A 14,411-nucleotide genomic window follows, 5' to 3' on the forward strand; every position below is an offset into this window, starting at 1 on the left:
CCTACATCTGGCCCGAAATGTATTAAGCATAACCTGCCTTTGGGTGCTAGCTTGCCAGTTTGTTTGCAGCCGTATCTCCATCCTTCTTAGTGACAGGGCCTCCAATGTCTTCCTCCCAACCGAGCCTAGCTCGACGAGCAATCTCAGGGGCCAAAGCTTGCGCTGTACTATACAGGACAGTCACCAGGTGCTTGACGGAGGAGCTTGTGAGCAACGCATCTAGTGCACCGCACGTTGGGGGTGCATGCGGAAATGGGTCAGTTGTTGTGTTGGGGTCAGGCGCATAGGGAGGTGAAGTCTATTGCAAATGGTGATACAGGCATCTGCATACTGGCTGCCGGTCGATCATTGTTGCCAGATGCTGGAGCTGTGCAGCCTTATGCTCAACCACTGCATGTCCCATATGGGGTGAGGGGTGCATCCAGTAGTGGGCTTAGTGAGCCTGAGTGCAGGCATAGTAGAGCTCAAAATCTGTCGCCATGAGGCCACCATATGCGGAGGGTAGTACCTCCCATTTATTCCTTGGTTGCTTACCTGCCCATGCCAATGATATGTTATGGGAGCTGTAAGGAAATGCTTCTTTTTGCATGACCACCCACAAATCTTTGGACTGATGCTGCTGGTTTTTCAAATCTGAGAGAACACCGAGGCCCTGTAACCAGACCTCAGTCCCAGTGTTCTAACCCTTTACAGAGTATATGTTGAATTGGATACCCCCAACTGCCATACATTAACTTACTTATTACTCCCTAATCTGTTGTACCAGGGGTACCCAGGGCATGTAAATTAAAGTGTCAACCAGAGCTGCAGAATTAATTGTCCCACGATGAGTATGACGAAGCACAACATGACTCCCAACGTGCCACTGTAGACTGGAAGAGCTGTTTTAAAACTGCTCATTCAGCTTTGCCATTTAAACCTAGGGCAAAGCCCAGACCTCCCATAATGATATATATGTCACCCCTATGGAAGGCCTAACGAGGCCTAGAGAGAGTGCTGTACATTATTAAGTAAGACATGCATTTTCATGTTTCTTAACAGTGAAAACCCTATATTGGCATTTTAACTGTAGAGAGGCTAGTAGCTTCATTGGCAAACACAGAGTGACAGACTGATATCTCAGTCCTGGTAACTTCTGAATGGACTACTAAAGTTGGTACTTCAAGGTATCAAATTAATCATGGCATCAAACCCGACTTGATGCCCAAGTCAGATTTAATGTCACTTTTGAGGAAAGGCAACTTTTAAGATACTGCCACTCTATTGCCCCAGTAATTCCAAAGGCCATTTTCAGATGCTAGTCTCCAGGCAGCCTTCTGCCCTCCAGAGGTGGAGTATGAAAGACCTGCAGCACAGGAACAATAGAGGCTTCCACAGAGTGAGATCTTACCTCCCCGAAGCAGGAAATCATATAAGGAGTTGGTCTAAAAGGCGAGCTTCAATGGAGAAGCTGCCTTTGATGGGCAAGGTGCTGCTCCTTTGTTCAGGTAGAAGGGCTGGAGGCGGGAACAGAGAGGGGATGGCAATGGCCAAACCAATATTTCGGTTGGCATGTATCCAACAGGTAGCCACACCTCTAGGGTGGGCTACCAAGCTTCCCACACCAAGCAAAGCATTCAGCTATATTGGGAGTGAGCAGAATAGTGCACTCTGTGATAGCTAACATGTCAGATATAGTCAGAAGGCGTCAAAAGGTGGGAGGGGACCTGGTAGCCCATTGGCCAGTGACCCCTTCATCCACTGAGAGGCACTTCTTGGGCATAAATATGAAACCCAGAACCTCAGATCGCATCTGGACTGGAGAGAGGTCTAAAGAAGGACTGCCCTGCTGACCCTTGGACCTGGTAAGAGAGGCTGCACCAACCACTGGACTGCACCTGTAGCACCTTGAGCTACAAAAGAGAGGACTGTGCCTGTGGCATATGGCTCGTAGAAAAGTCACTCTAGAGCTCCAGACAAAAAAAGGTGAATTCCAAATGTCAGCAGCTGACTGACCCAAGACCAGAGCCATAACAGCGGAAGGAGCCTGTTCTGCTAAATCATTAGCAACTTTCACAGATATGCAGCCAAGAAGACCAATCATTAGTGCTCAAAGTTTCACTGAGGCTGTCAGACCCAGAAGAGTTGTCAAAGTGCAGATTGATTACCAAAAACAGACACTAGCCCTCACCACAGGAAACTGCTTGACCTGTTTTGACTGGAGATCAGTAGCCCAGTTACAAATGGACTTTTGTTGGATCAAAGAGGATTTCAAGGGACATCGACCCCTGTGGCCAAAGTTTCCCCACCTCAATCATGGACCGAGGTATAACCTGAGAAAGACCCCCGTCTTCTGCACAGCATCCAGAGCATCCTACAGGATCCTAAGTATCCTGTCTCCTCAGCATCAGGACCACTCTATGGAAGTCTAAGGCGGTCCTTGCATAAAGATTGGACCTGGACTTGAGATTGGTTTGGTGCCCATGTAACTGTCCAAATACTCCATATTGCCTCCCGCCCCCTGCCCCTTTTCCCTGTCAAAATTGGTTGCTAGTCTGACCCGGAGTAGTCAAACACAACTCTTTAAACGTTTTTGAAAGTTTCCAAGTTTTAAATTTACCAGTGCTTGTTTGTGCGTTGGGCTAAAAAACAGAGATTTACATTTTACTAAAAATGTATATCTCCATAATCCTCTGGTGAAATTTACTTATCTTTGTGTCTAAAGATTCATAAAAATATAACCCATTTTTTTTATTGGTTTTGGAATTCCTTTGTGTGGTGTGACTTTCTTATTCTGTTGTTTGGTGCATCTAGATGCTTTCCACTGGTTCCTTTGTTTGAACCTTGCTGTTCGAAACCACAGCTACCGAGGGTTGAGCTAGAGCTTTTAAAAATGAGTCTCACTTGACCCAAGATGGTTTAGTGAGTATATTATACAGCGAGATCACCAAACCACACCATATAATACACCACAATTCTTACAGGGGCATAATATTTAAAATAATTGTTTGTTCAGGTGAATGGGGATATTATAGAATAGGTACAATAGCTGAGGCAGAATGACCATTTTCATTAGTGCCAGTCACCCCATCAGAGCGAGAGGTAGGCATCGCCATCTCTCAACCTGCTCCTCTTTTTTAGACATGACTGCCCTGTAGATTTCAGCTATGGTTGTATTTGTGTATAAAGTGACCCAGACACTCAGATATTTCACTGTCATCATGCACCAAGAAATAGGAAATTCCAGTATAAAGATCATTAATTTATTCCAGTTTATAGCAATGTCAAAGAGCGCGTTAAATATTGTGCATCCCTAATAACTGGACTTAGATTGTGGGTTGGGTGATATTGTCTGCATATAATGCTATGAGAATCTTACAGGGGGTGAAATTTAGGTCTTGTCGTGCATGCAGTTATCTCACCAGACATGCCAGGGGTTCAGAGGCAATGACACAGAGTAGTGGGGAGAGAGGCAGTCAAGTCGAGTGCCCGTGCTCAGTGGTATGGTATCAGAGATGAGGCCGTTCAACCAGCCATGGGTGCAATTCAAAAAGCTGATTGTTATGTTTCATTCATAAGGTCTAGTTATAAGGTCGTGGTAGGTGTATTTCAGTACTGGCATTCGTTCTGTTCTTTAGTTCAACCAGCCGCGGCCCGTGGAGGGAGTTCCGGTGGGGCAGACAGGCGGGGCGGGGAAGGGGCAGGGTGGGGGGTGGTAAACACTGGAATATGGATGATTGCAGGTAAGTAAACAATTAAATTAATAAAACGAATTTCGTAGAGCGCCCTGCATCGCAGTTTGCAATGCAGGGCGTGCAGCGAAATTCGTTTATTTAACCCCTCCCATGCTCATGACGAGCTCAGCTAGTCATGAGCCACGGTTCCCGTGTGCTCATGACGAGCTGAGCTCGTCATGCCCGTTGGAACGCTCGCACGCGGGGCTAATTCCCCTGCTGTGCTGAGTGTTCCATGGAAATGGGTGTGGCCATGACAAGCTGAGCTCGTCATGAGCACACCGGAACCGTGGCTCATGACGAGCTGAGCTCGTCATGAGCACTGGGGTGCTGTGCGCCCCCCCCCTTCCCCCAGCACAGCGGGGGGGAATGTGCCCCGCAGCCAAGGGGTTAATTTAATTGTTTGCTTACCGGCAATCATCCATATTCTGGTGTTTACCACCCCCCACCCTGCCCCTCCCCCGCCCCTCCTGCCTGCCCCACGGAACTCCCTCCACGGACCGTGGCTGCGTTCAACTACACTCTAGTTATTGAGGTATGTATAGTAACTTTATCCAGAGGATGTACTTGTGTGGAGAGACCATTCTCTTAAGAACAGCAAGCACCTTTGTGGCATTCTGAAAGAGGTCCACAGTCTTTAGTTGCGGGTTTAGCTGAATCATAAGGGGGAATGGTGTATTCAGGCTATGAGTGATGGACCTGCTATGGATAAACCTTGCCTATAATGGACAAGGTTCAGAAGCAGGAGCATCGGTTTATTTGCCAAGACTTAGCTAAAATCTAAGCATCTACATTTGTTATAGGCAAGTGACAGTAGGAATCACATTTTTCGGCAGGTTTGCTGGGCTTTAATAATGTTCTAAGTGTTTTGGAGGGAAGGGTGAAGGATACCCTTCTCTGGTGCCTCTTTGTAAACTCTCAAAAGTCTGGCCGCGCGTAGGGGTGGGTAAACTATATAGAATTCCACTGGGAATCCATCTCTGTCAGCAGCCTTGCTGTTCGGGAGGCCTGAGATCACAGAAGTGATCTTGTCCAAGGTTAAGGGTGCATCCAAGAATTGTCTTCTTGGGTCTTTGAGCCATGCCTGGATAATGTGAACGAAGTAGGTCAGATATTTGCAGCTGGTGTTATGCATTCTCAAGGCATATAAGATGGAGAGGTAGGTCACAAGTTCTGCCAGGACATCCTCTGGCTTATACAGGGTCTGCCCACATTCACCCTGTAGCTGGGTGAATGTTGGGGTTGTACAAGGGCCACGCAGGAGCGCCGCCAGTGTCCTGCCCGGTCGCTCTGCTTCGCCATGCGCTCTGGTTTTGGATTATTTATGCTCATGTTTCTCTTCTTGATCGGCTAGTGTTAAAAGTTCATACAGTTTGTTGCATAGTCTCGCAAGTCTTTTTGCATAGAAGATTTGTGTTAGGTGCTCTTCTAGAGACTTTAACTATTTTTCTAATTTGGCTACTTGATCACTTAGGGCTTTGCGGACCCCATGTTGCTTGGCAATACAAATGGCGCATGTAGTAACCGCTAAGTCAAGCGAGTCGTCATTGGATTTCAGGAAATGTAAGATTTTGGTCAGAATTTCACCTTTAAGGCTTTGTCCAGGAGTCCCATCAGGCAGACGCAGCAGGTGAATGCCCAATGTACCAGTTTTGGTAAATCCAGAACAAGTCTAACTGGGGCATAATCCGACAGCGTATGGGAAGGTGTTCCACCTGTTTCACCCTGGACATACCTCACTTGTGCCCAGCCAGAACGTCAAATTGTGCCCAAGTTGCATGTGCTGAAGATATGTGCATTAATTCCCTAGCGTCTTGATGTCTTAGTCGCCATATGTCAATTACTCCTCCATTGGCTATGATGGTGGTCAACACAGTTACGGATTTGTGGTGTGTGTGTATGCAGTGATTGGGATTTGAGCAGTCAACTTGTTTACAAAGACCCAATTTAATGTCGACACCCTACAATATGGTGTGGGGGTCACCAAAGCGCAATTTAGCCAGACCTGTCCCAGAAAGTCTGCTTCGTTGGTGTTTGGGCCATATGTACTAAGAAACATTATGTGCCATTCACATATTATGGCTTAAAAGCAAGTTATAAGTCATTGAGCACATGAAGTAGCTGGAACTGGAAGCCATGTCTGACCAACAGGCTGTGTCGGGGGAGTAGGAGGAGTAGATCATAAGTGCTTTGTGGGTACACCATTTAGCTGCAAAGCAGAGTCTGCCCAGGTTATCTATGCATGTCTCTTGGAGGAGAGTGATATCTATGTGCTGCCTGTCTAGGTATGTACCTTTCTAATCTTTTTGGGGGGTGTTAAGTCGCCAGACTCTCCAGGCCAGATTAGTCAAATTGGAAGAGGAATGGGATCGGAGCTCGCAAGGGCTCCGCACTATCTCACGCCAACCTCAGTAGCAGCCACTTTTACTGCTAAGTGGTGATGTGGGGGAACACAAAATAAACAATAAACAGATGTATTCATAAAGAAAATAAAACATATCTGCTCCGACGGCTGCCGCCTTGCTACGATCCTGGCGTCCTTGTCAGGAGGCTGCTGCACAGTGCGCAGGCTCCCAGCTCCCAAGCAGGGAATACTATTTCCAGCATGTGAGCAGCGCTGGGATTGGCCTGAGCGCCTCGATTCGACGCTCAGGCATGGTCTGGGAGGCAGCGTTTGTTTCTCCACTTAGCTGTACAACACAGCTCGGGTGGAGAAAGGCTAAGTGTGCATGACAATTTGGCTGGCCCCAGAGGCCGGCCAAACCGTCATGTGCTCTTGACAGTGTCCACCACTTCCCCCTCCTCCCTGGTGCTGCAATGTCAGTATGGGAGGCCATGACCCTCCCTCAGCTTGCAGCCTGCATGGCTAAAAAAAAAAAAAAAGATAATTAAATCTTTTATTATAATTTTATTTTTTTCCTTTGCATCTGCTGGCTTTCAGCAGGGAGGGTGACGCCCCTCTGCCATAACAGAGGAGCCGCTCCTGGCCACTCTGGGTGTCCATGTGTTATGGTGGTCCCTGCTGTTTGTGAAAAGGCAGTTCCTGCATGTGGTGTTGTGCGTTCTAATGATCCCCCACCCTCCTCTCACACTAGCCGTCCCAACCAGCTAGTAAACCCCGCCCCACTCCACCCTCCCATCCCGCGCCAAAGTAGCACAAGCAAAAATTTGACGTTTAAAACAATAATCACAATTACATGAGGGATTACCAGTGTGGGAAAAACACATGTTAGAGGCGTTTGGGAAGTGGGCAAGTGTAGCAATTTGCAATCCACAATGTCTGATGCAAGAGGTCCTCTTTGGCCGATCAGTGATATCCGTGCATTTTGTGAATTGTTTTAAATGTTCTGCAGAGCGGGGGCCCCTGCGGTCTGTCTCATATCAGTCTGTGCGGCTAATCAGGTCGCACAGTGTGAAGGATCCATAGGCGAGCTTTTCTCCCATCCAGTTAGTGTTGCTTTACACATCATCCGATCTAAAGCCTTGTTCTTTGGGTTTTGTGTTGGATTCGGAGACCTTGCTGGTCTTGAAATACGTGTGACCTGTTGCGGTGCGTTATCTTCAGATATGCAGGTAAAGCATGGCATAGGGGATGGCCGCACACTGTAGTTTGCGATTTAATAGTAGATATTCCTGTCTCGCCGTCTGGGCGGCCAGGGTGAGGCCGGGAATATAGAGAGAGTGCTTCCTTCATGTATTAGGTCTTCCTTCTCGCTTGGAAACCTCAAGATGTTGTCTAGGTTCTCTAAATTGAGGAGTCTTGCAATTATGGGTCAAGGGGGAGGTGCAGTGTCCGGTCCCAGAGAGTGATACGCTTGCTCTATTGCGAACAGGGAAGAGAGATGTTCAGTACCAAAAAGCAACCTAAAGAGAGTTTCAGTGTAGGCTACCATGATACCATTGTTGGTAGATTCCGGCAGGCCTATTAGCTGGAGATTGTCCCATCGGAACGTGGACTTTCGGTCTGCGTTCCTGCCCTGAATTACTTTTTAGGACCATTGCCATGTCAGTGAGTTTATTACCGTGGTCAGCCGTGTCGTCCTATAGTGTCAATATCCTAGTCTCATCATCTAATATATGACTTTCCTGCATGCCCAACTGAACAGTAATCTTGTCCATTCTGGCCGTGAGCGTTTCTAATTTGCCATCTACGGAGGAGAGACTTTTTTGCATCTGTAGCAGGAGCAACTTGATTTATTGATCTTTCACATTGCCCCAGCCACTTGGGAGGTGCCTAGTTCTTCCAGTGGATCAGCTTTGCTTCAAATGATAGTTTAGCTTGCTCATGGTCTCCTTTACCCATTTTTGCTGCTGAGGATTTGGTGGGGCCTCAATACCACTGGCTTTACCAGTAGTATTTCATGCTGGTGAGGTTCCTTTGCGAGGGGAATCCAGACTAGAGAAACCTCTGTCTGTCGAGGACCATCTCACCAGTAAGTATTGCTTGGGTGTAGTCGGTTCACCATTGCGGTGGGGGGGACTCAGGCATATGTCAGCAATACAGGATCCAGGGATAGCTATAGGCTCTGCTGCCCCCGGGCCAGCATGGTGTGGGCAGCCTTCGCGTGCTATAGGCAACTCCCACCTGTAGGCCAATTACAGGGCTGTCCCTCTCTGCTCCTCAGGGTGCTATCGGATCTGCAGTCGCTCTTGGCCACTGGATGGGGCTAAGTGCTCAGGGTCTCGGCATGGACAGGCCAGGTCTGGGGTGTCAAAATGAAACACAATAACAGCTGCACTGCTAATCCAACACCCCCCAGCCGGCCCTTTTCAGCTTAGCATCTCCGAGGGACAAACAGTGTGAGCGGCAACACGTCAGCATTGCCTTGCGGCCTCCGTAACACGATCAGGCCCCGGGGTCCGCTATTTGCTAGGATCTGAGGTTGCAGCCCAGGATGAAGATATCAGGCCAAGCTTTCTTGCTGTGGACTCCACAGCCGCTCAGGCAGCGCACAGCTTCATCTAGGCAGGGCTGCTGATCTCTGCCACTCTCTATAAGGTGTGTACGGCTGGATGGTGTTGTACTGTGTCCCCGCCACAAGAAGCCTCACTTGGGTGTAGTCATCTTGGGAACTCTAGGGCCACCGCTCTTCCAATACATGGAGCAGATCTTCAAGATTTTCGACCAGCTTCTGGGCAGGTAAAGAATCGCCTTCAAGAAACACATTTATCCACAACAAATTTTGCAAATACACCCCTCACTACCACTTCCCTTCAGCTATACAAGTCATAACCATCATAGGCAACCGAAATCTGTAACATCCTATCCAGCCTGGAGGACTAACATTCCCAGACTAAATCCACCTCGAAAACTGGAAAGCAAATCGTCTTCTGAGAGGTCATGAACATCTTCCCAGGATAATTTGGTAATGGCAAGCTCCCTTATCTTACTGAGCCGAGATAAAATGTAGTTTAAGGTGTGCAAATTGTAAGTTCAAAGCTCAACATTTTTCCACGAAATCTCCTCCACACAATCGACTCTGAGAGACTGGCACTTTTTCACATACCTGAGCATTGATTGACCATCTCGAGCTGAGAAAAAAAAACACAACTTCTGGTACATTTAATGTAAATTCATTCAACACGTGATATAGAGAAAATGTGGGATTTATTATTTTACATTACATTTAAATAAAGGACTTTTTCATAAAAGCAGAGATAAGTGAGAGGACAAGTAGCAGCTCTAATTCGACTTCATCTTTTTTTAGTCTTCTAGACTTCGGAATCCATTTTGCATCTCTTCGTGGAGTTGGGCATAATCTGCTTTGATTTTGGCCTCTCCATCTTTCACTGGGTCCTGCAAAAAAGGAAGATAAATTATAGGTAGAGCACCTTCTGATTATTGCAATGTACATGGTCCATGCCAACAATCCTAAAAGCAGAACTGTGAGAGGCAAAGCTGCTCTAGCTCCACAGCAGTCATAGCGGAGCCTATCCTGCCTCTGGCCACACCAGCCCGACCTTACCGGCTCCACGCATCACCCACCATGGCCCAATGACCACCTATTTAGAGAAGGTAGCAAGTCTGAATGGAAAGGTCTTCAGAATCATAGATGACCTGCAGACAGGGACCCAGTAATCCTAGATCGGAATGCCATTACCCATTCCACAGACAAAAATTTGGGAATTCCTGTTGCTTGGGAGGATACCAACATTATCGAATATTTCATCCCCAGAATCTTCAACTTTAATCTTTAAACATCAGGTAATAAGAATCATGGAATATTGCATCTAATTGAAGAAACAAAATGTCATAATATTGACATAATATTGACATCAAGTTTAGAGGCCATCATTATATAATAGTAGCCCATCAACAAAGGAATTTGTACTAAGCCGTAGGGGCGCTTTGACGGTGGAAATGGCACCTGAGTCCTACCTTGAATTTCATGGAGCTAAGCTTGTAGAGGGTGTCTCCCATTTGCTCCCTGATCAGCCCCCAAGTGATCTTGTTCTCAGCTTGGGCTGTGGCCTCCACTGCATGCCGCGCCATGTCGTAAAATGCCATCATGTTCTGCAGCATTCCAACAGTCTTGTAGAAAGGGCAGAACCTAGAAACAAAGGTATCGGAGAGCAAAATTTGATCATGCATTGCAGATAGTAGATGTGTCCAATAATAGACAGCGTTAAGGCGTGGATTGAAAGTCTGTGACTGATTTATCATCATCATCAAATAGCTTTATTCGGTTATTTGTTCGAAAACCATCAAAGTGTACAATAAGTAAAAACAATTGTCTATTTACAGTCTAAAAATATAATAACAAATATATTTACAAATGACAATTAAAAAAAGAGGGCTATTGAATTGGTCAGCCAAGCATACATCAGAATACATAAAAAAACAATTGTAGGGCTGGCTTCCTACTGTGAGCCATTCTACGTGCAAATGCATTATAAGGGAGGGAGCGTTCCTGCAGTTCACAATACATAGAATACATGTACAACATGAGACAGTCAATCTTACAGTGCAAGCTATGATAAAAGCTTCTGTCGGATTATCCAGAAGGCAAATAAAAAGCGGCTAACAGCAAAAACTATCGCCCCTGATACGTCTGCTGTTAGAATTCTATACGCAATCTGATGCTGCTTGCTCCTAAATTGAGGCAAATTGGTCCTATCCACCTCCTACGTATCTGCTGATATCTTGGACAGAAAAACATATAATGGAATATAATGCTGCCAAATTTTACATAATGCTGCCAAATTTTACTTGCTGTTGCTGGCTTTTTATGAATATGACTTTTTAAATGGAAGTTTCATTTGTTATCATCTATACATACTGACTTTTAATGAATTTAACATTCTAAATGCAATCTTGAACCTTTTAAATGTTTTGTACTTGCAATGGTTTATTTTTAAATCACGCAATAAAGATTATTATTATTATTCTTGGAAAGATTAAGGTTTGGATATCAGGCTACTAATTGGAAGATAAAACTGGTGACTAGGTGAAAGGACTGAGGTTTGAAATGGAAAACCCTGATTGGCAATCCAACTTGGTCCACCATGGAGACGTCTTATCAGATGTAAGCTTTGCATCAGTAGCTTCCATCTTGGAAGAACATCTAAAAAAGTTTGTTACGACCTTGTTCGCATCTGTGCTTTCTATGGTGATCTTCAAACTTTGGAACTTTAATGTTGATCATTTACACATTGGCAGGTTCTATTCAGAGCTGATATTTGGAGGTGAATGCAAATAGAGAGCAGTCTAAATTCCAGGCAAAAGCCAGATAACAGAATACTCTTTCACTCACACAAAGTAGACCATTACCTGTCGTACGCCGAGTAGCCGTTTTGCTGGAGAAAGTCATCCTTAAGCAGCTTGGCAACCTCTAGGGTGATTTTATCAGCTTCGGCTAAGGAGCCCTATGTATAGGGAGAGACAACAAATATGTACCTGTTAGTTCAACCATCTGGTACTTGAAAGGATCCATGTACAGTGGCAAATGGAATACAGCACCACCCGCTTATAGACTGAAGCATTAGGAGCCCAACATAGTCAGACCGGGACACAACATTGTATCCCAGCAAGTACATTGTTCTCAGTTCAGGCGCAAACCCATGCCTGATATTGGAACAGGGCAGTCTTGGAAAGATGGATCGAAGAAACCAGTCCACCTTTCACTATCCAGGTGGCAACCAGCCTCACTTTCAAAGAGAAGCAGGGACCTCCATGGAGACAAGTGTAGTGAGTGACTGCATGAGGGTGTCTAGGGAATACAGGATCTCCCCCTTTCCCCCCTTCCAATGGGTGACAAATGGGGGAGGGGCACCGCCCGAGGCACCTCTAAGGATTGCCTCCTCTTTGCCTCTGTGTCAGCATCTGTAATATGATGTCGGCAATAAAGTAAAGGGTTCCCTCATTTGCATGGGACCACACCACCCACATGAAAATGAAGGATCAAACCCCTATTACACTGGTGCACATTTAGCACCAGCAACAATCTATCCTGCAGAGCGAGTCTACAAGCATCCGCGGCCCTTTCTGTAATACCAAAAGTGCCATGGGAGGGCAAACAAGTTGAGGCACATGCTTGTTGCGCCCTGGGGCACTTTCATATTAAGTCATTATATGTTCTTTCATTGCAGGCCACACTTTGATATATAGCACATTTAAATCCTCACTATTTGTGTTATTTCTAATCACTGTTACCAAGGAGAGGGCAATTAGGAGCAAAGGTTGATGCCGGGCACCTCTCACACGCCCTAAAACTCTCCTAAATGCAAACGAGCACTTCCAAGAAGTTCACACGTGGGTTTCTCATCCCTCTCTCCCTCCGGTGATACTTTATTCCTAGGAATATGGAATGGGCAGGTACCTTGCCACTGCTTTGAGGCAAATACTAACAAGACACTAACATGCACTAAGCCCTGATTTTCAGCTATTCAAAAAATGTGCTCCCAACTCCAGTTGTCAATAAAAAAATCCACAATTACAGTTGTCCAAAAACCTTTTTCTAGGACATAAAGTACCATGCTTTGGTAGTCTTGGCCTCATATTTCACGACCTAGCCTTTGTTTGATTTGATATTGGCAAAATAAATGTATAACTCTATAAATTCTTTATTTCGCAGTCTTTCCAAAGCATATAAAGTACACAGAATACGACAATAAACACAGTTTAAAAAAATCTAATACATGAATAAAACCAGATACAAATTAAACCATGGTTGATGAAATTGATTTTATTAATTTCTGAGGGCACTTTGCACTTTATCAAGTTTATATTTACGAGGAAACCCACCTTGGGAGTCTAGTGGCCTGATGAAATAAGACCTTTTATAAATGTGGATGGTATCACACACTTTTTAATGCTCTTTGATTGTGCTGATGGTTTGGTTTGTATCTTATTGTTTTTTTACATGTACTAGATTTTTTAAACTGTGTCTATTGTTTGATTCTGTGTTCTTTATATGCTTTGGAAACCTTCCAAAATAAACATTTTCTGGTGTCTGGTGGCAAAATAAATGCTAATTTAGTGTGAGAGTGAATGCACGATTTGGCTGTATGTAATGGGCTGGACTGAGATCGATACCTTGGGTGATGCCTTTCTCAGGATCAGTTGCATTTTAAGGCCTACTTATTGGAAAAATACCCCACTGTCTGTGGGTTTTGCCCAACTTCTCATCGGCTCTAAGTAGTCCTTCTTCTAAGCCATTCACAGGGTAGACAGTTCTCTCCTTCCCAGTAGAAGGGAAGCAGAAGTAGACATGTTCACTGAAGCACCACAGAACAGATCTAGTATTCCACTTGCCAAAGGTGATTACTTGAAAAAGGAGTAGGAAGATTCACTGAGCCAAAGGAGGATTGGGATAGAAATCCCAAGAACTTGATCTGCATAGGGTGGCCTTCAGTCTCCCAACAGTCCTGACTTCAATACCACCACTTAAAATGTTCAGTTATCACATTTAATGAGCAAAAGAGTATATAGCGAGGTAATAAACACAGAAAGGGTCAGTGTTAAATATATGGAATGTGCTATATTTAATCACATAAATGGTGCAACTGCAGCATCAACCTTATCACAAAAACGCCATGTGTGTGCAGCGTATGCAGATGAGGATTGAAGAACAACAAATCTATACTTACTTTAACAGAGTGGAGGTGGGCTATGTAGTGGATGCAATATAATTGTAGTTTGATGTTAATGAACTTGATGTAGGGTTAGATAGCTGTATAAAGCAAATGTGTTCATGTAATGAGTATTCACTGATATGATAATGTATTGAGTTATCCAAGCTCAACTAGACTCCAAAAATGAACTTTTAATTTAATTTTACATTAAAAAAGTAACCAACCTTGCTTTACAATAGTCGTGTGATGCACATCTTAATCTGAGCTAGTAGCGGATCGCATGGTCGAAGACATCAGACACTCCGTCATTTGCAGGTCCTTACCTTTCCGACTAGCTGGACAATTTCTGCAAGATCCTCCTCTTCCTGCAGGATCTCCTTGGCCTTTGTTCTCAGTGGCACCAGCTCGGGGTAGTTCTTCTCGTAGAAGTCATCCAGCGCCCGTAAGTACTTGCTGTAGCTGATGAGCCAGTTTACCGAAGGGAAGTGCTTCCTCTGGGCCAGCTTCTTATCCAGCCCCCAAAACACCTGAGCGTGACAGTGCATGCACCAATTAATGGCTTTAGGCATAATACATTACAGTGCTCTATCATGCAGGATGCTGGTAGGTGAGTTAATAGTCTAT

The 14,411-nt window shown here is 45.2% G+C and overlaps 1 protein-coding gene across 2 annotated transcripts in view; it reads right to left on the minus strand.

Annotated features, from left to right (window-relative positions):
• Window positions 1–9,304: 9,304 nt before the first annotated feature.
• LOC147677768 (V-type proton ATPase catalytic subunit A-like) overlaps window positions 9,305–14,411 on the minus strand; it is a 67,181-nt gene continuing 62,074 nt past the window's right edge. For both annotated transcript variants that reach the window (XM_086945420.1, XM_086945421.1), the window contains 4 exons: window positions 14,111–14,314; window positions 11,485–11,579; window positions 10,093–10,264; window positions 9,305–9,510 (listed from right to left, as the gene is read on the minus strand). In XM_086945420.1, coding sequence (XP_086801546.1) covers window positions 9,418–9,510; window positions 10,093–10,264; window positions 11,485–11,579; window positions 14,111–14,314 — 564 coding nt within the window. In that variant the 3' untranslated portion in view covers window positions 9,305–9,417. The remainder of the gene's footprint in view (window positions 9,511–10,092; window positions 10,265–11,484; window positions 11,580–14,110; window positions 14,315–14,411) is intronic.

This window comes from Lissotriton vulgaris, chromosome 12, assembly GCF_964263255.1.
Source record: "Lissotriton vulgaris chromosome 12, aLisVul1.2, whole genome shotgun sequence".
NCBI lineage: Eukaryota > Metazoa > Chordata > Amphibia > Caudata > Salamandridae > Lissotriton > Lissotriton vulgaris.